Below are 20,354 nucleotides of genomic sequence, written 5' to 3'. Positions count from 1 at the left end.
GTTGACTTTCTTCCATTCACTTCTTTTTGTGCTTCTGGCACTCCATTCTTGGTGTGAATCCCCCTTCATTTGTCCCCAAGTCTCTTATTTTTTTTTTTCCTTATGCTTTCCATTTCTTTGTATTTTTGTGTAGGTTTTGTGGTATTTCTTCTCCCCAGTTTCCTAGGCCACTCAATTTGAGTCTCAGGAGTAACCGTCTTCCGTCTCAATCCACCCACTGAATTCTGTAGCCTGAAATATTGTCTTGGAGTTCCAGAAGGTCTACTGAGGCACAGTTTATTCTCCAGAAAGGTCTTACTACTGTTTTCAGAGTGGTGTCTGTGTCCACTAGCCGTTCCATGGTGCTGAGAGCCAGCCGTTCAGGGGTCTTCTGTTTCCGCTCTCTCTGGCTATGAGAGGAGAACACTTGGGCACTGCGTCATTTTCCTTTGCCTCTCTGTTGGGGCTCCGCTCCAGTTAAGCGGTGGTACCCCTTTCACGGGCTGGCAGAGGACCTGCAGGCAAGTTTTTAGCTTTCTACTTGGCCTCTCGTAGGCTGTCTCTTTGCTCCCAGCTCTCCTGAGCAGCCAAGGCTAGCATTCTCCTACCTTTGGGGTAGAGAGGTTTTAGCAGCTCTCCTGAAGCCTCGTGGAAGCCAGGGAGCCCACTAATTTTTTCCAGTCACATTTATACAGATAGGGCCCTTGATGTCTTTGCTCTTCTCAGCCATGCTGTACCTCAAGAGTGAGGGCCTGCAGCCTTGCTCAGTCCCTCCAGGCCTGCCTGCCTCCTCCAGGCCCTACCAGCTCTGAGGCCTTGGAGAGGGGCTAAATTAGATCAGGGAAGGGCAGGCACCAAAAATTCATTTGAACCACCATCTTCCTTTGACATCTCTGGTTTAGTGTTTGGCCTTGAAGATTTTTTTAAGATTTTTTTTTTTTAAGATTTTATTTATTTGACAGACAGAGATCGCAAGTAGGCAGAGAGGCAGGCAGAGAGAGAGAGGAGGAAGCAGGCTGTCCGCAGAGCCAGAGAGCCCGATGCGGGGCTCGATCCCAGAACCCTGGGATCATGACCTGAGCGGAAGGCAGAGGCTTTAACCCACTGAGCCACCCAGGCGCCCCTGGCCTTGAAGATTTTTAAAGGAAATCACTTATCCCCCTTTGGGTGGTTCTGATGGGAGGAGGGGCAGGACTTCATGACAGTTCACAGTCCTTCTCTGGCTCCACTTAATTCCTCTCTGGGGGAATGAAGGGTTAATGACCAGTTTGGTGAATTTGGGAGACGAATTTAAACCTGTGTGGCTCATCCTACTAATACCTCTCTTTTCGGAGATCTGCCCAACCAGAGAAAGCATACATTTTCTGCTTTTTTATCTGAAAATTTTACAGGGGTGTGCTCAAATGGGGGAGGCCCATAGATGTAACTGTTATTCTAGTAGTTGAGTGAATAAGTCTTTCGAATTTAGGTACAACATGCCGATTGATCCATAGACTTAAACCATATTTTCCAGACTAGCTTTTATCAATAATAAAGCTGAACTTTTAATCTCAGAGTCTGACTATTATGTGATCTCTCATTCTGAATTCAGGCTGAAGAAAAAAGTGTACATGGTTACCTTTTTAAACAACAGAATAAATAATAAATAGACAACATTGTAGTGTTTATAAGTTACTCAAAATGAAATATCTAGCATATGGGGGCGCCTGGGTGGCTCAGTGGGTTAAAACCTCTGCCTTCAGCTCAGGTCCTGATTTCAGGGTCTTGGAATCGAGCCCCGCATCGGGCTCTCTGCTCAGCCGGGAGCCTGCTTCCTCCTCTCTCTCTGCCTGCCTCTCTGCTTACTTGTGATCTCTCTGTCAAATAAATAAATAAAATCTTTAAAAAAAAATAAAAGGATGGTCAGGACCTCACTCAGGCAAAGGCTTGAAGGAGTCGCAGGAGCAAACTACACAGATACCTGGGGGAAGAGTGCTCCAGGCAAGAGAACAGCCTGTGCAAAGTCCCCAAGCAGGTGTGTGGGGGGTGTTTAAGGAACAGCCAGATGGCTCCTGTGGCTGCCTCAGAATGAGCAAGGGGAAAATTTACGTGGGATGAGGTCGGTAAGGTAAAGAAGGGAGCTTCAGAATGAGTTGAGCTTTCGTATGATTTAAAATACATGTAAAGGGCGCCTGGATGGCTCGGTGGGTTAAAGCCTCTGCCTTCGGCTCAGGTCATGATCCCAGGGTCCTGGGATCGAGCCCCGCATCGGGCTTTCTGCTCAGCAGGGAGCCTGCTTCCTCCTCTCTCTCTGCATGCCTCTCTGCCTACTTGTGATCTGTCTGTCAAATAAATAAATAAATAAATCTTTAAAAAATACATTTAAGAATATTAAGAAATAGAAACTTAATTTGTTGGGTGCCTGGGTGGCTCAGATGGTTAAGTGTCTGCCTTCAGCTCAGGTCATGATCTCGGTCCTGGGATCCAGCATAGAGTAATCCACCCCCACCCCCAGCTGGCTCAGCAGGGAGTCTGCTTCTTCCTCACCCTCTGCCTCTCCCCCTGTTTATGCTTTCTCTCTCTCAAATGAATAAATAAAATCTTCAAAAGAAAAAAAAAATTTGTTTAAAGATGAGTTTAAGGTTAAGAAGCTTTAATCTCTCAGAATACTCATTGAATAGTACAATGAACATTCATGCATTTCACTACGTTCAAATTTTACCTCAATAAAAATAAGATTGTAAGATAAAAAAAGCTTTAATCTTCGTATTTTTATGAAATATATGAATTGAGATTGATAAATGTAATTACCATATTTATATTTAATATGTGGAAAGTTCACGTTGTTCTTATAAAACATAATTCAAGAATGTTAATTGATCAAGCTTAACTGTCCTTCCTTTTTTCTCCCTGTAGAGCCGCTCAGATTCTTGAGGGGTATCCTGTTCTTTATTACACAAGGTTTGTCCTTTTGAGTAGAAATATTAAAGCATCTTGGTTGGTTTGAGGTCAATTCTTAAAATAGGGAGACTTGAACTGAACTGACATTTCTCTTTCAGATTTAGAGACTTGTTCAAAGCCAAACTGGGGTTACTTAGAGAAAGGAAGGGTGATGATGATTTAATTGCATTTCTCTTACATGTGAGTTTGTCATTTTATTTTATTTTTTTCCGACTAACATTTGAATTACTAATCAGCATCTTCTTGAAGACTTGAGATTGATAAATTTAATTATTTTCATTAGCTCATGGAAAAGACAGAAGCTGATTTTACAATGACATTTCGGCAGCTCAGCGAGATTACTCAAAGCCAGTTAGAGGAGCTCAACATTCCCCAGGTAGTCATTTGTGACATTTTGTTTCTCTTAATGAAGTTTTCTTTAACAGATGTACTGAGGTATAATTTACATGCCATAAACTCCCACTGGCCTTAAGTACATAATGCAGTGATTTTTTATAATTTACAGATTTGGGCATTTACCACCATGATTTGATTCTAGAACTGTCCCCTGATCACCCTAAAAAGAAGATCCTTTTGCCCATTTGCCGTTAATCTCTGTTTCCACTCCTAGCCCCAAGCAGCTACTAATTTACTTGGTGTCTCCAGGTTTTCACTTTCTAGACAATTCCTATAAATGGAATCATACAAAATGTGGTCTTTTGTACTTGGCTTCTTCATTAGCTGAGTTTTGAGGTTCCTGCATCTTGTGACTGTATCAGCAGTTCTTTCCTCCTTGTCGCTCAGTGGTACTCCACTGTGTGGCTGTTCCGTCTTTTGCTGATCCATTTACCAGTTGATGGACATTTGGGTCATTTCTGCTTCTTGGCTGATTGTGAATAAATACTGCTCTGAGCATCATGTACAAGTTTTTGTGTGAACATGTGTTTTCGTTTCTCTTGGATAGATACTAGGAGTGGAATCACATCTTATTAATTTTTATATCCTTCCCACCTGACAGTTCCCAGCACAGTCCTGACATTCTATAAATATTTGCTGAATGAATTCATGGGTGACAAAATAAAATGCAGTTGGGAATTAAATTTTTAAAAGTAAGTTATATATTATTTAAAGGAAGGCTGTTGGATAACATAAGTACTCACGTGTAATCTCTGTAAAGACTTGGTTTATCTTAAATACTGCCATTACATGAATTTCCGTGAATTAGAATTTTAGAGTTGAAGGTTATATAAAGAAAGGAAAAACATATTCTATTTTAGTACAACTTCTACTTAAACTAGCATGTCTTAAAAAATCTGGATCTTCCAAGTTATTATTAAGGAACATAAAGTAACATGAAGTTAAAATATACAACTAATATTCATATAATGAGCAGCCTATTACCACGTTTTCATGTAGCAATTCTGGGCACTGAAGATGATTTCAGAGCACCAGCTTTTTCCTGCCTGGGTGTCCCAGTACCTTCTGAGACTGAAGAGGTAAGGTCTAACCTCTTCTGAAAAAGCATGTGACATATTTAGCAGAGGCAACCCATCAAGTCTTCCTTCAACTTTCTAACATTTTTTTTTTTTAAATTTTATTTTTTTAAATTAACATATAATGCATTATTTGCCCCAGGAGCCAACATTTCCCTTTTGCTCCTGGGTACTTTGCATCTGCTGAAGTGTCCGTGGCAACAACCCACCCATGAAGACAGCACTGGTCTGTTCACCTCAACTCTGATAACGCTGCTTCCCCGGGGGCCTGGAGAGCCCATGCCCCGAAGCCCTGAGGACAGCTCCCCAGGCTTCTAGCCAGTACCTATTAGTTGTCACATTGTATACCTTTGTAAGAAGTTACTTTGTGGGGCACCTGGGTGGCTCAGTGGGTTAAGCCTCTGCCTTCAGCTCAGGCCATGATCCCAGGGTCCTGGAATTGAGCCCCACATTGTGCTCTCTGCTCCGCAGGGAGCCTGCTTCCCCTTCCTTCTCTCTCTGCCTGCGTCTCTGCCTACTTGTGATCTCTCTGTCAAATAAATAAATGAAAAATCTTAAAAAAAAAAAAAAAGGAAGTTACTTTGCTTCATAAATTACAGTGAAGTAGAAGCAATAAACTTGGGAGTAAAGACATTGTAGGTCGTGGCCTCTGAAGGGAGAGACGGAGAGAAATAGTCCTTCCCAGTTTAATTGCCCCTGAGGGCTGTTTGTACAGATGAACGTGATTAATCAAGAAAAGAAAAAAAAAGGAATTATTTTCAGAAAACTGTTTAAAATGAAAATATTAGACAATTTAGATTTTTTTAGACAAAACTTTTTAATTTGTAAAAATAAAAGGTTTGGGATTAGCTAAAATAAACAAGGTAGTATTTTATATATTATTTAATCAAACTCAGTATTTTCTATCTTCCTTTCAGACACTGATTCAATGTGATTTTTTTAAAAAAGATTTTATTTACTTATTTGACAGAGAGAAAAAGAGTGAAAGGGAACACCAGCAGGAGAATGGGAGAGGGAGAAGCAGGGTCCCCACTGAGCAAGTTGCCCAGTGTGGGTTTCCATCCCCAGACTCTGGGATCACCTCCTGAGCCGAAGGCAGTCGCTTAACCAACTGAGCCACCCAGGTGCCCCTCAATGTGATTTTTAAATGTTTTTCCCCCCAATATTTGTCTTGTGAAATAATTCCCATTCTTTTAAAAAGAAGATATGAGGAGACAATTGTTAATTTTGTCCTTTGTTTTATTCTTTATTAGTAACATGAATGATTCAGATTCTGAAAGAAGAAAAAGAATGACAGGTGAGTAAACCTTTTGATTTTTTTCAACTTTAATGATTATCACATAAAAGCATGTAATTACTTGAGTAACAACTGAGGGTTGTTTTTTGGTTTTGGTTTTGGGTTTTTTTTTTTAAGATTTTATTTATTTATTTGAGAGAGAGAGAGAGAGCACAAGAAGGGGAGGGTCAGAGGGAGAAGCAGACTCCCCACTGAGCAGAGAGCCAGATGTGGGATTCAATCCCAGTACTCGAGGATCATGACCTGAGCCAAAGGCAGTCACCTAACCAACTGAGCCACCCAGGCACTCTTTTGGCTTGTTTTTAACTAGAATAATTCTAGTTGAGTATATTTTAGTTGAGTTGAAGTGTCATCTATGAGCTTTTCTAAATGACCTTTAACGGAGTATAACAGTTCCACTTTTAATAAGTTTGCATACTGATGTTAAAATAATATTGTCCTAAGAGATGGTAGAGAGATAAGGTAGTTTGGGTTATGGTGGGAAGAATGTGAGTTTGGGGATCTGGCAGATGAATCTTATCTTGCCACCTTTTAGCTGTATGATCTGAAAGATACTTAACTCTGAGTTTCAAGGCCCTTAGCTATTGCAAAGTGGGGATATTTTGCAGCGTTGTTATAATGATGAAGAATAATGTATGTAAATTTTGCTGGTACAGTGCATGGGCCATAATGCACATCCAGTAAGTGATGGCTGTAAAAAGAAATCATCTCTATATATTGATTTCAGTTTACCACGTGACTTCACACTTGGATTGGAGAAGAACGAAAAGGAAGTTAGTTCTTTCCGCAGTGCAGATTCTAACGAGAGCAAAGAAGTTCGGACAGAAGGTCCAAGGTCCTTGAGTCCTGTTGCCTTCCTTAGGACTCGTCTAGAGAGCTAGTGCGTGTCGTCAGGGTGGCTGAACCATGGGAATGAAATAAGGATGACGCTCACATTCCACATTACATTATGGAATGAGATTGCTTCTTGAACTCAGGGCATTATCATAGAAATAAAACCAAGTTTAGCTTTTATAGGGAAGTGAGTGATCGATTTGGGGCTCAGCATGGATTTCGTTACCAGCCACCTCGCTGCCAGCCACAGGTGCAGTCACACAGACTTCATAAGCCCGCTCAGAATGTGGACACTCAGCAGTTAAGAGAAAGAAGAAATCGAAAGACCAACATGTGGTGGCAGTCTGTAGTATCTGGATTTGTTTGCGTACGGCAGGACGGATGAAGTGGTTAATGAAAGAATGTAATATACTCAAGGCTGCAGCTTTCAGTTACTTTAGAGAAGTAGTTAGTAATGCTGAATCAGTGTGTTCTCAAGGAAGGGAGAAAGATAAATTTCCACAAAGAGCAATGGTCTGATAAAAGTTCATAATGACAGCTCTGTTATTTTTTTTAAAGGTACACTTCCATGTATGACTATATATTTAATTGATATGCAAATGCAAATATGTAAGAAATTGCACAAATTCATGTAACAGTGAGTCCAGGGATGTGGAATTGAACTGAACAGGCATGAAGAAATAAAATATCTAAGAGGAGTGTCCAGTGTAGGAAGTCTTGTTCATCATTTCCCTTACAGAGTCTTCATTTCTCAGCTCTGGACCTGAGTTTCTTTTTTCAGAGGGGCAGCATAGCCTGGCCTCTGGAGTTGGAGCAGCTGTACCTGAGCTCCAGTTCAGCTCTCTATTTCCTAGATGTTATTAAGCAGGTCACTTGATTCCTTCATCCCTCTTTTTCTCTTTCTGGTGTGTATATATACTTTTTTAGTGGCTTTATTGAGGTATAATTTATATAACAAAATTCATTCATTTCTAGTATACAGTGGTTTTTTTTTAAACTAAATTAAAACTGTGCAACTGTGACAGTCCAGTGTGTGTGTGTGTGTGTGTGTGTGTGTGTGTGTGTGTGTGTGTTTAAAGATTTTATTTATTTATTTGACAGAGAGAGACAGCAAGAGAGGGAACACAAGCAGGAGGAATGGGAGAGGGAGAAGCAGGCTTCCTGCTGAGCAAGGAGCCTGATGTGGGGCTTGATCCCAGGATCCTGGGATCTTGACCTGAGCCCAAGGCAGGTGCTTAACGATGTGGTGCCACGACAGTCCAGTTTCAAAACATTTCTATACATTTGACCTCACTTTTATTTCCCCATCTGTAAAACACATTTACATCATGGATTGTTGCACAAAATCAGGGAGATCATAGTTGGCACATAATAAGTACTCAGTATGTATCAGCTATTACGTTAGTATACAGTACATTAAATATCTTTGTTTAATAGACTGGAATGACTATGTTTTTTAGAAACCCAAAGACTAAAAATATATTGCTGTTGTATATTGTTTCAAAACATTAAAAAAATCAATAGTAGGTTAGGGGAAGATTTTTTTTTAAGTATCCACGCCCAACGTGGGACTTGAACTCACGAGCCTACAGTTAAGAGTTGCATGCGCTACCAGCTAAGCCAACCAGGGATTCCAGGGGAAGATTTGCTTTAAATTTTTTTTTTTGTAAATGCTGCAAGTTGCAAGCAATGGGAACATCAAAGAGGAGTGTTTTAAAGGTCTTAGATTAAAAACAAAAAACTCTATAAACTTTATTATTTTTAAGCCTCCAAATAACTCTACGATCATAAGCCACCAAAGGGCATTGATCACTTCTCTTCTGTGTCACATAGTGCCCACCCAGCCTAAGATCATAGTAAAATTTTGTTTAATAAATGCTTTTTATTCCTGTCATTATTGTGCCCTGAGAACAGCCATCGTGGCTCCTGCATTATATGACTGAGTTTATATTGCTGGGAGGAGGTTTTAGAAAGCTCTAAAACAGCCGCATCTGCAAAAAAAACTAACTTGGTTGTGAGTCTGAAAATGCATCAGCATAATTCTGCTTTCTTTGTGCCTAGCCGTGAATTTGTGGCACATGCTCAGGAGAATCTTTACTTGTCCTTAGAACAGGTGTTTTAGCACTCCAGGCCAACTGTGTTGACATCCTGGGTGTGCGCCCCATTGGAAAACACAACCCCGGGCCTAGTTCGCAGACTTCCCCATCTGTATCTGTCACCTTGCAAATGGCATGCTCACTGATCACGGAGAATGAACTGGCCCAGACTGGGATTGGCTCTGCACACACTTCTCTTTGGGAAAAGAACACACAGAGAATGCTTGTATGATTGCAAGTCTGAGACATTTCCTTTGTGTGCTGAGGACGCTCAGTAGAAATTAAGCAAGATCATTTGGGAATCAAGGTGAAAGTGCTCTCTGTTAAGGGGTTAGTATAAATTTGAACTGTGACCTCAAGTAGCTATTTCAGATCTGACCTTTTGTAGATAATAGAATAAAAGAAACATTTCCTTCTTTATTCTTCCTTCTGGACATTAAAAAAAAGAGGGAAACAGAGAGAAGGAACAATGGAAGATGCTATATTTGTAATAATTTTTCTCTTCACGTAGTTTAATAATTATTTAACAATGAGAGTAAGATTGATTTTTATTCAGTTAGATAAATGATAAATGGAACTACCATTTTCCAGTTGCATTGCCAGCCTATGAGAGATGAGTTGTGTTTAATAACTTGAAGAGTTTAGTGCTTTATGGCCATCGAGTCTGCTGACTTTCTGATACGTTAATTTTTTCCAATTGGATGGTAGCAATGACATGCTTTATTTGTATTATGATGTAGTCAGTAAAGTAGTCAGTAAATCATGGTTTTAAATCTCTTCCAGCACTAAATTTCCTTCTTCAGAAAAATATATTCAGCCCCTATTACATGCCCCCCTTTTTGTACAGTCACATTGTTCAAAGCGGAAACTACAAAGAGAATTTGAGCCTTGCCCATAAGTAGTCAACACCCCAGTGGATCAGGGAGTACCACATTACACGGAACTCTGGCAGGGTTTGTATGTGGACATAATCCTCATAAGCCACTGCTTAAAATTAAAAGTTGAGAAAGTTCCCAACTAGATAAAAAGGTACAGAATCCAATAACTCCTCAAAGGATCTGAAAAACAGATCTATAATGTTCTGATTTCCAAGTAGTTTGTATATTTATTTACATATATATACAAATGCATATTTGTATATTTATAACTTGGTCCAAAGCACTTCTGCTTTTATAGCTGAGATTTCCAGTATGTTTTTTTTTTTAAGATTTAATTTATTTATTTGACAGAGATCACAAGTAGACAGAGAGGCAGGCAGAGAGAGAGGAAGGGAAGCAGGCTCCCTGCTGAGCAGAGAGCCCCATGCGGGGCTTGATCCCAGGACCCCGGGATCATGAACTGAGCCAAAGGCAGAGGCTTTAACCCACTGCTAAGAGCCACGCAGGCGCCCCTCCAGTATGTTTTAACAATATTTCATTGAGAGGTTTCTATGAAATGTCCGTCCAATTTGTCAAACTTTTCATTGGAAGGCTCCACTCCCTCTGCCTACGCTGAGCATTTCCACAGTTCCCTTTGCATGTTAGTTTCCTTTTTGTTTGTATGTATTTTCTGTGTATATGTGTTTTGTTTTAAACAAGTACTGTATGAATTCTTTAAAATTTGAAAAATGTAAACTGATAGAAAGACTAAGAAAAAAATCCTGTTTTCCAAACATAGTTGTTATTTACTTTTTGATACATTTACTTCTAGTCTCTCTTTTTCTGTCTGTATTGATTAGGAGAAAAATGTAGTAGTAATCATACAATGGTATAATTTAGGTCTTTCTTTCTTTTGCTAAAAGTAAATAAGGCATTTTCTCTTGCTTTTATAATGTAACGTTTATAACGCTGCATAATATTTCTTTGAAAGTATATGCAGTGTTTTACTTAACTATTCCCCTATTAAGTATTTAAATTGTTTATAGTTTTCCTTAAGATAAATAATACCTTTTTATGTTTAAATCTGTTTTCATAGACTATGCTCCTACAGAATTACTGGGTCACAGGTCACTTCTTATCATATCATTAAAATATATGTCATATCTTAGAAGATCGTTAAAACCAAGTTGAAAGAATTTGTGTATTTCCTCCATTCAAGTAGCTCAGCAAACTGTTGAGAATCACAAAATGATGATTCCTGGAGTCCACTCAGAATTTCTGTTGTGCTAGTGGGGAGAAGCATCCCTCCTCTCCACTCAGTGGATAAAATATTTTCAAAAGGGCTCATCTCAACTAAAGACATAGTTTCTGGAATTTTTCTAAACGTGCCATTATAATTCCTTTAAAATGACAAAATGCATGGTTACTCTCAAAAATACAAATTTATGAAGAGTTTTGCCTGCATGTAACCTTTCATGTTTGCTCTTGGCAGCATTAACGTTAAGCAGTCCTACTAAGCCGGACCTGAATTCTGAGCTTAAAGATGTTAAAAGCAGCACCTTCTCTTCCCCAACCTCCACCTAGGTGAAAGGGCCTAATTCAGATGCCTTGACTACTTTCTCCATGCTTTAGAAGGTACCTAGGGAACTGAACATGGTAAAGAAAGCAGAGTAATGATGAAACACTGAAGAGAAAAACCAAACACAGTATTGCTCATAACGCTCCAAAAAGTGTTTTCTATACCATAACAGCGTACATTGTTATAAACAATAAAAATGGACTGATGCCGATCATTTCTTCTCATTTGCACCTTCCAGCACCGTTCTTAAAGCTTATCTAATTTGCGGGATAATTTCCTATGGCCTGTGTGGACTTAGTAATTAATTGTTCCAAAACATGCTTTTCCCCCTGAAGCTGTTAATCCTAGGTATGTACTGAAGAACTGGATGGCAGAGTCCGCAGTGCGAAAAGCAGAAAGGAATGATTTTTCAGAGGTAAGATGTTTGGGTCTTCTGGCTTTATTTTTATTGATTTAAGTGTATTGTATTTTAAGCACACGCATATTGTTCGCAGACACGCTGAACTAGGCCATTGCCAGTACCAGCTTCCCAGAATTCTTGCTGCCTGGCCTCCCTTTTTTTGTTTGTCAGTGAATCTTCTTTTCTCATATTTTCTAACTTATTTTTTTAATGGATTTAAAATTTTAGGGATTCAGTTTATCCTATATCTGTATTATTCAAATTTCTGAGGGTCTGATTCTGCTGTTTATTGGTTATGTTTTGGACTTCTGGATTTTAATCTCTGAGATCCAGTGAAGCCTGATTTTTAAAAAGATTTTATTCATTTATTTGAGAGAGAGGGCATGAGTGGGGGGGCAAAGGGAGACGCAGGCTCCCCACTGAGCAGGGAGCCTGACGTGGGGCTTGATCCTGAGACCTTGGGATCATGACCTGAGTGGAAGGCAGATGCTTAACCGACTGAGCCACCCAGGCGCCCCAGTGAAGCCTGATTTAAGGGTGCATCTCTCCAGAGGGAATTAGCTTTTTGCTCCTAGCAGGTGTCCATAGCACTAGCCACGTGGGTCCACTAATCCTGACAGCAGTGAAGATGGGATGAACTAAATCTACATGAATCTGCCTGGATGAATCCCACATACAATGTTCAGCAAAACAAGCAAGTGGCAAAGGCATGTAACAAGCACCCCTAACATACAGTGTAAAACATGCAAAACTATACGCCACATAGGGATGCATGCATATATAATAAAAGTAACAACATGAATAAAGATGATAAACATCATCTTCGGACAGTGGTTACTTCGAGGTGAGGAAGAAATCTGAGTTAGGGAAGGAGCCTCACTCTGGGCTCTAATGCTAATGGAAGTATTCGATTTCTGAAGCTGGCTGGAGGGTACACGGGGGTTCATGTATTGTTCTGCATACCTTCTTGTATGCTTCAAATACTTCATAATCAATTATAGAAAATGCAGTGCACATAATGCATGTTTTAGAAGAGGACTGACCTTGAAACTCGTGCTGTCACTGTCCTGCACTGGAGTAGATGTTATCGATGCTCATGGCTCTTTTTCTGACGTTGGTCCCACCTCAGAATCGTTCCCACCGCAGCATGTATGTGGTCACGACCAAGTGATCAGAGTTGGCACGAAAGAGAAACTATTTTTGCTTTTTTATTTTTTAAAGATTTATTTATTTTAGAGAGAGTGCGAGAGAGCATGCGTGAGTGGGGGAAGGGGCAGAGGGAGAGAGAGAGAATCTCAAGCAGACTCCCCACTGAGCACGGAGCCCTGCATCCGGCTCCATCTCACGACCCTGAGATCATGACCTGAGAGGAAACTAAGAGTCGGACATTTAACTGACTGAGCCACCAGGGCGCCCCTTGTTTTTGTTCTTTCTTTCTTTTTTTTTTTTTAAACATTTATTTGACAGAGACAGATCACAAGTAGATAGAGAGGCAGGCAGAGAGAGAGAGAGAGAGGGAAACAGGCTCCCTGCTGAGCAGAGAGCCCTATGCGGGACTCGATCCCAGGACCCCGAGATCATGACCTGAGCCGGAGGCAGCGGCTTAACCCACTGAGCCACCCAGGCGCCCTGTTTTTGTTATTTCTAATTTGGGACTTGCATTAACTTTTTATTTTAGTAGTTTCATTAGCCTGACAAATCTAGGTTTTCACTTTAGAAAACAGAACATTTTAAAATGTAATCTCTCTACGGTATTAAAGAGAAAGAGAAGGGAGAGAGCTCAGTGTTTATCGTTAAGTCAGCCTAAGCTGAGGAGAGGAAGCAATGTTTCATTAGCTGTCTGTGGGCTTCTTTCTCCTTCCTTCCCTATCTTTTGTTCCTTGTTTTCCTCCCTTCCCCCAAATTATATCTGAGTAAGGGTGCACTGCCCACCGTGGGTGGAGAGAGGTCTTTATTGGTACAAGTGAACATTCAGATTCGCAAGACTAACACGGGCTGCTCTCAGCCCCACACAACTCAGATGGAGGACAGACAGGCCGACCAGCAAGGCAGCATCAGGCTCCCTGTTCGCAGGAGGCCCGGGGGTGACCCAGGCCAGCCGCCCTGCACTGCAGCGAGGCTCAGGTGTGCAGAGACGAGGCCCACCCTGGGAAGATGCAGGGGCAGCCCTGGGTTAAAACCTTCCTGTTCCATAGACCCTCGTATCTCTTGTCACAGCTCCATAGGCATTGTTTCCAGTGTCTTGTACCAAGTCACCACACTAAACGAAGCCTAAAGCATTCCGGCAGGTATTTACAGACCTCCCGTCCAGAAGCTGCTTGTCGGTCCCAAGCAATGCCATATGGTGACATATGCAGTTGTCACACTGCCTTATCTAGTGACTAGGGGAACAGCTCTAGGAAGTTAATTAAGGGTTTAATTCTCGTGCAGGGAAGGAAAAAGATTTTTTTTAACCTTTGTACAGGGAACCCTTTACACACATAACTTGTATTTACCTGCCTGTATCAAACATTTCTTGAGAACCTATGTGAGGTGCTATGAAGAAGTATATAAAAATGCATTCAGGGAGACTTTTAGTTAGCAAGTGAGATTACACAGGTATAAAAGTAACTTCAGTAAAAGGAGATGTACAGAAAGCACCTGGAGAAATTAAGAGGGGCTCTAAGAGCACCATATGGATTATGATGAGTCTTCCCATTTAAAATAGTAGTAATACAGTAATACCCTCTCTTTGATCTCTTAGTACTTTCTTAGTGTGGATAATCATGAACCTTTTTCTATCAGAACCAAGCATTCCTTGGTCAATGACAAAACCACCAAGAAGCATATTTTAGTTGAGGTATAGTTGACATGTAACATTATATTACTTTCATGTGTATGACATGATGATTCAATATTTGTATATATTGTGAAACTATGACCACAGGAATTCTAGTTAACATCACTATAGACAGTTACAAATTTTTTTTTCTTGTGATGAGTTCTTTTTTCCCCCTAGTGTTCCAAAATTCATTGTTGATACACCACACCCAGTGCTCCACGCAATACCTGCCCTCCTTAATACCCACCACCAGGCTCAACCCACCCCTTACCCCACCCCTCCAAAAACCTCAGTTTGTTTCTCAGAGTCCACAGTCCCTCATGGTTTGTCTCCCTCTCCAGTTTCCCCCCACTCACTTCTCTACATTTCCCAAAGTCCTCCATGTTATTCCTTATGCTCCACAAGTAAGTGAACCCATATGATAATTGACTCTCTCTGCTTGACTTACTTTGATGAGTTAAGACCTACTTTCTAGCAACTTTCAAATATGCTATACAGTATTATTAACTCTAGTCACCATGCTATACATTATATTCCCATGACTTATTTATTTTATAACTAGATAAAAATATACATTTTTTTTTAAAGATTTTATTTATTTATTTGACAGAGAGAGATAACAAGTAAGCAGAGAGGCAGGCAGAGAGAGGAGGAAGCAGGCTCCCTGCGGAGCAGAGAGCCCGATGCGGGGCTCGATCCCAGGACCCTGAGATCATGACCTGAGCCGAAGGCAGCGGCTTAATCCACTGAGCCACCCAGGCGCCCCAAAAATATACGTTTTGATCCTAGAATTACTGTTGAAAGAGGTGTGTTCTTTGATGCCTCAGTCTATTACCAAGGGTCAGATTACAAATGAGGAGGCACAGCCTGCGTTGGAATCCATGCCCTTGATTTAGAAAGGCTGCAAACCACTGCCATTCTTTTATTTTTGTAACTATTTTAGAAAATTATAATTCTCTTTATGCTGTAAAAGAACTTCAAAGTTATTGGGACATATATATGTAGTGTTTGTGACAGGGTATGTTTTTGCTCTCCTGTTTTAGCACAAAACTAGTACTTCAAGGAACTTTCTGTGGGATGATAGGAATTTTAAGTAAGAGCTATAGCTGAAATCTTGATAAAACATAAAATGATGAAACATTTTCTTTAAAAATTTAGCCTTGTCATTCTGGGAATTTAGAAAATTGGTAAGGGTTCTGAGGAAGAAATCTGTATCTGTGTGCTTCTATTGTTTGCCAGGTCCGTCTTCTCCAGCATGTTCTTCAACATCCTTTCCAGAAGCATTCTGCCGCTGAGAAAGCAGGCTACGCCTCACCCACTCCTTCTTGGGCTAAAGACCTCAGAGTTAGCTGCTCATCTTAGTTTAGGGTAAATAAATGAAGGAATACTCCGTCATTGAATTCAACATGGAATGATCTATTTGATAAATTCTTAATGACTATCTACATTTTGATGATAATGCCGCATTTCATAAAAAGGATTATAATTGCAGATATTTTTTGATCATATAAACTGGACCTATTCTTTGGAACAACTTTGTGATCATTTTTGTTCTAATGAAGATCTTCAGTGGAATAATAAAATATGTTTGGCAACTGTGTGTGTTACTCTCAGTAACTGAAAAGTCTTATGGCAATCTTTTAATGAACTTATAAGTATTCCTTTAAGACATGCTACATACCCAGTGCTGTGGGGCACATCAGATCAGTATGTAGTTTAACTGTACTCCTAGAGCCTTTTTGTCTATTATGGTAGTTTTCAAACATTAACCAAAGTAAAGAGATTAGTATAATGAACCTGATTTACCAGCCAGCTTCTTAATTATCAATGCGTGATCGGTGTTATTTCATCTACGTCCCTACACACTTCCCCTCATTTTTAGCTAATGTTTTAATTGAGGTATAATTTCTATATCCCTGTATAATTTCCTGGATGTGTTTCACTTAATTTACAAATATTTCTGTATGCATCTCCAAATGTTAATGACTGAAAACACACAAAATATCATTATCACCTTAAGACAACTGGACAACTCCCTAATTCATCAAATCCAAGTACTAGTTTTGGGGTTTTTCCTATTGTTTTATAAGTCGTTATCACCACTATTATCATTTTATGGTTGCTTATTTGAATTGGGATCCAAGTAAGGACTATACATTCAAATTAGATGATAACGGCTCTTTGAGTTTCTTTTTATTACTTTTTGGTACAACCACTTGCGTCTTCTTTTTCCTTCGTTTTGGTTGAAGAAAGCCAGTCTCCTATCCTAGAGTGTGTCCCAGAGTGTGCATTTTGCTAGCTGCATCTCTGTGTTATTGTTTAACATGTTGTTCTGTCACCTGTGTTTCTATAAACCCTCAACTTCTCGGAGGAAGTACTCGTCATCAGAAGGCAACTGTGTGCACTTCCACCAACAAGTACAGATGGGCTGTCTCTTTCTGTGATATCAGCAGCCACTGACCGTCATCTCCTGGACCCACTGATTCAATAAGGTTGTAAAATGATAATCTAATCCTATCATTTGTTAGCTGGGATCCTTCTATAAAGGAAAATTTCTATCATTAATTATTTGGTTATTCTGAGACATCGACAGGCAAAGAATTGGTTCCCAACCATGCTCCAAAGACTGTCAGTAGGCTCGTTGATTGGTTTTAGTATCATGAACTCTTGAATTTAAGCACATTTTGTTTTGGACTATTGCCGTTATTATCCTAACCGATGTACAGATTGTCCCAGGTATGGCCAGTGAGGTTTTATTCATGATGGCTCCTCATGTACACAATCCTAGAAGGTTTTGATAGCTTTGTTTTCTGATGGGGTAAGATGTTCCAGGTTCATCGTGCATATTTCTTTTTCTTTTTTTTTTCCTTTTTTTTTTAAGATTTTATTTATTTATTTGACAGACAGAGATCACAAGTAGGCAGAGAGGCAGGCAGAGAGAGAGGAGGAAGCAGGCTCCCTGCTGAGCGGAGAGCCCGATGCGGGACTCGATCCCAAGACCCTGAGATCATGACCTGAGCCGAAGGCAAAGGTTTTAACCCACTGAGCCACCCAGGTGCCCCCATCGTGCATATTTCTTGCCTTAGCCCTGGAACCAGTCATTTTTCTTTTCTTTTCTTTTTTTTTAAAGATTTTATTTATTTATTTGATAGAGAGAGATCACAAGTAGGCAGAGAGGCAGGCAGAGGGAGAGAGAGAGGGAAGCAGGCTCCCTGCTGAGCAGAGAGCCTGACGCGGGACTTGATCCCAGGACCCTGAGATCACAACCTGAGCGGAAGGCAGTGGCTTAACCCACTGAGCCCCCCAGGCACCCCCTAGTCATTTTTCTAAGGAGACCTCATTCAGGGAAATGATATTAGAGATCACAGTTTAGATGCTTAATGCTTTGTGAATATTTGAAACTCTTTACAGAGCTTGTTAAATGATAGCAAATATCTGAGTTGAAACCTTCCCTAAAATTAAATGACATGAGCCAAGAACAAAAAAACCAAAATAGCAAAAAGATACATTATTAAAACTAAAAAAAGTCCTAACCTCACAAAATTTTTATTTATTGTTTAATTTATTATTATTTTTGTTAATGTAATAATTGTTCACGTCAAGTAATAAATGCTTATGTAAAAATGTTTGAAATAAGTATCCTGAAAAAATGTGGAAGTTGTCCTTCACACTCTACGTCCCCCTCTTTCCTATATCCATTCTGTATCCCAGAAGTAACTATGTTTTATAAGGCTTGTATCTTTTCAGACTTCTGCTGTACATGTACATACTTGCATACCAACATATATATGTGTATAAGGCTTATGTGACTAGAGGCATACTTGACACACTGTTTTGTAAACTGCTTTTTATTTAGCTATATATATTGTTAAATATGAATATGTGCTGATCTCCTTCATTTGCTTTAATGGTTTAAAATATTCCATAGAGCACAAGTAGGCAGAGCAGCAGGCAGAGAGAGAGGGGGAAGCAGGCTCCCTACTAAGCAGAGAGCCTGATGTGGGGCTCAATCCCAGGACCCCGAGATCATGACCTGAGCTGAAGGCAGAGGCTTAACCCATTAAGCCACGCAGGGGCCCCCATCTTTTTTTTTTTTTTAAGATTTTATTTATTTGTCAGGGAGAGAGCAGGGGAAGCAGTGGGAGTGGCAGGCAGAGGGAGAAGCAGGCTTCCCGCTGAGCAGGGAGCCCCATGCAGGACTCTATCCTAGGCCCCCAGAATCATGACCAGAGTTGAAGGCAGATGCTTAACCAACTGAGCCACCCAGGTGTCTCTGGATTAAGAATGTTTATGTATACTGCCAAATTGAACCCCCAAAAGGCTTTACCAGTTAATATTTCCAATGACATATCACAATACCAGTTTCTTAATACTCTAAGCATTGGATATTATTTTATATATATTTTGCAGTCTGATACATGAAAATTTTATTATTTTAGTATCATTTTTTATTATTCATGTACCAAATAATTTTTATAGTGTAGAAACACTAGTAAATAGTGTTTCTTTTCTATCATTAATATTTTATTCTTAAAACAGGTTTTAAAAAATTTTCATATATTGAATTTGGCAATTTAAAAAGTATTTTTGGATTTTACGTCTTGTTTAGTATTTATATTTTATAAAAAGTATTTCCTCACATTTTCTTCTAGTATTTTTAGAATGTGTGCATTTAATCCCTTTGAGATTTATTATTTTCACCCCATTGACAGATAATGTCCCAATACTATTTGTCAGTTTATCCTTTTCATACATGTTTGAAATACTTTTATTACATGTAAGTTCTCATATCTTTGAGCTCACTGCTAGACTTTTTTTTACCTCTTCTGGCAATGCAGCTCTTAATTATTTCGATTGTATAGTATCAACAGTTAATATATTTCAACAGTTATTCTGCTATCATTAATCTTTTTTAAAAGAAGATTTATTTATTTATTTTAGAGAAGCCGGGGCAAGGGCAGAGGGAGAGACAGAATCCTGAAGCAGATTCCCTGCTGAGTGCAGAGCCCAAAGTTAAGGCTCCATCCCAGGACCCTAAGATCATGACCTGAGTTGAAATCAAGAGCTGGTGAACTGACTGAGACATTCAGGCACCGCCATCATTACTCCTTTAAAATATTTTCTTTGTGGAGTGCCTGGATGACTCAGTTGGTAGAGCAGCTGACTCATGATTTCAGCTCAGGTCATGAGCTCGGGGTCATGAGATTGGGCTCTGCACTGGGTGTGGAGCCTGCTTAAATTTCTCTCTCTCCCTCTGCCCCTCCCCACCACTTAAGAGTGCACATGCTCTTTCTCTGTAAATAAAAAAAATAAATGTTTTCTTTGCTAGTTAATTATTTTAGTTGAATTTTTATGTGTTAATTTTCAGAAAAAAATCTTGTTGGGATATTGGTTGGATTTATATTAAATTTATAGAGTGACTTGGAAAGAATTAACATCTTTACAACATTGAGTTTTCCCATCCAGGAACATACTACAGGCATTCTTCCCTTTGCATAGTACTGCAGGACTGTAAAAATGGCCATGCAAACTAAAACCATGCAAAGTGATCTAATAATCAATGGGAAAAGTTATGATTGTTTTGTGATCTTCAAAAATTTTGGTCAAAACCTTAAAAACTCTTGCTCTGTTGGCTATGGATATATGGGAAATAAAATAAAATAATAAAACTACTATTTAGTGCACTGTAATTTAAAACACTAGAAACATTGAGAAAGTATTTTATTTCTAAGAGACTTATTAAGAGTGGCTTGAACAGTGCTTGGCTTTTTTCTCATCATTTAACTCATAATACAGGACTAGGATCTTTTCTGTATTTCAGTGAGTTGCCACTATTTTTTCTATAACTCCATTTATGTTTAGTTTGAATTTGACTTTCGGTATCATCGCTTTTCATTTATGTATTGCAGTTTCATCTTTATTGGCCAATTTCCTTCTTCCAGTGATCATTTTTTATAAAATGTCATGGGTTTACCACTGGGAGATAAGGAATCAGTGCAACTACACACTTCACTGTCTGTGCATAAGAATAACAAGTATGCAGTGATCAACCACTAACAGACTTTGAAAGAAGTGATAT

The 20,354-nt window shown here is 39.5% G+C and overlaps 1 protein-coding gene across 1 annotated transcript in view; it reads left to right on the top strand.

The window, feature by feature from the left end:
- Positions 1-15,870, top strand: part of LOC123946508 (protein adenylyltransferase SelO-like) — a 38,050-nt gene extending 22,180 nt beyond the window's left edge. The window contains exons 16-22 of the mRNA XM_046011870.1: positions 2,875-2,919; positions 3,018-3,099; positions 3,203-3,295; positions 4,315-4,394; positions 5,645-5,688; positions 11,390-11,469; positions 15,515-15,870. Coding sequence (XP_045867826.1) covers positions 2,875-2,919; positions 3,018-3,099; positions 3,203-3,295; positions 4,315-4,394; positions 5,645-5,688; positions 11,390-11,469; positions 15,515-15,637 — 547 coding nt within the window. The 3' untranslated portion in view covers positions 15,638-15,870. The remainder of the gene's footprint in view (positions 1-2,874; positions 2,920-3,017; positions 3,100-3,202; positions 3,296-4,314; positions 4,395-5,644; positions 5,689-11,389; positions 11,470-15,514) is intronic.
- The last annotated feature ends 4,484 nt before the right edge of the window (positions 15,871-20,354 follow it).

This window comes from Meles meles, chromosome 7 (assembly GCF_922984935.1).
Source record: "Meles meles chromosome 7, mMelMel3.1 paternal haplotype, whole genome shotgun sequence".
Taxonomy (NCBI): domain Eukaryota; kingdom Metazoa; phylum Chordata; class Mammalia; order Carnivora; family Mustelidae; genus Meles; species Meles meles.
The sequence above is the reverse complement of the archived record's forward strand: the minus strand, read 5'-3'. Positions and strand labels throughout refer to the sequence as shown.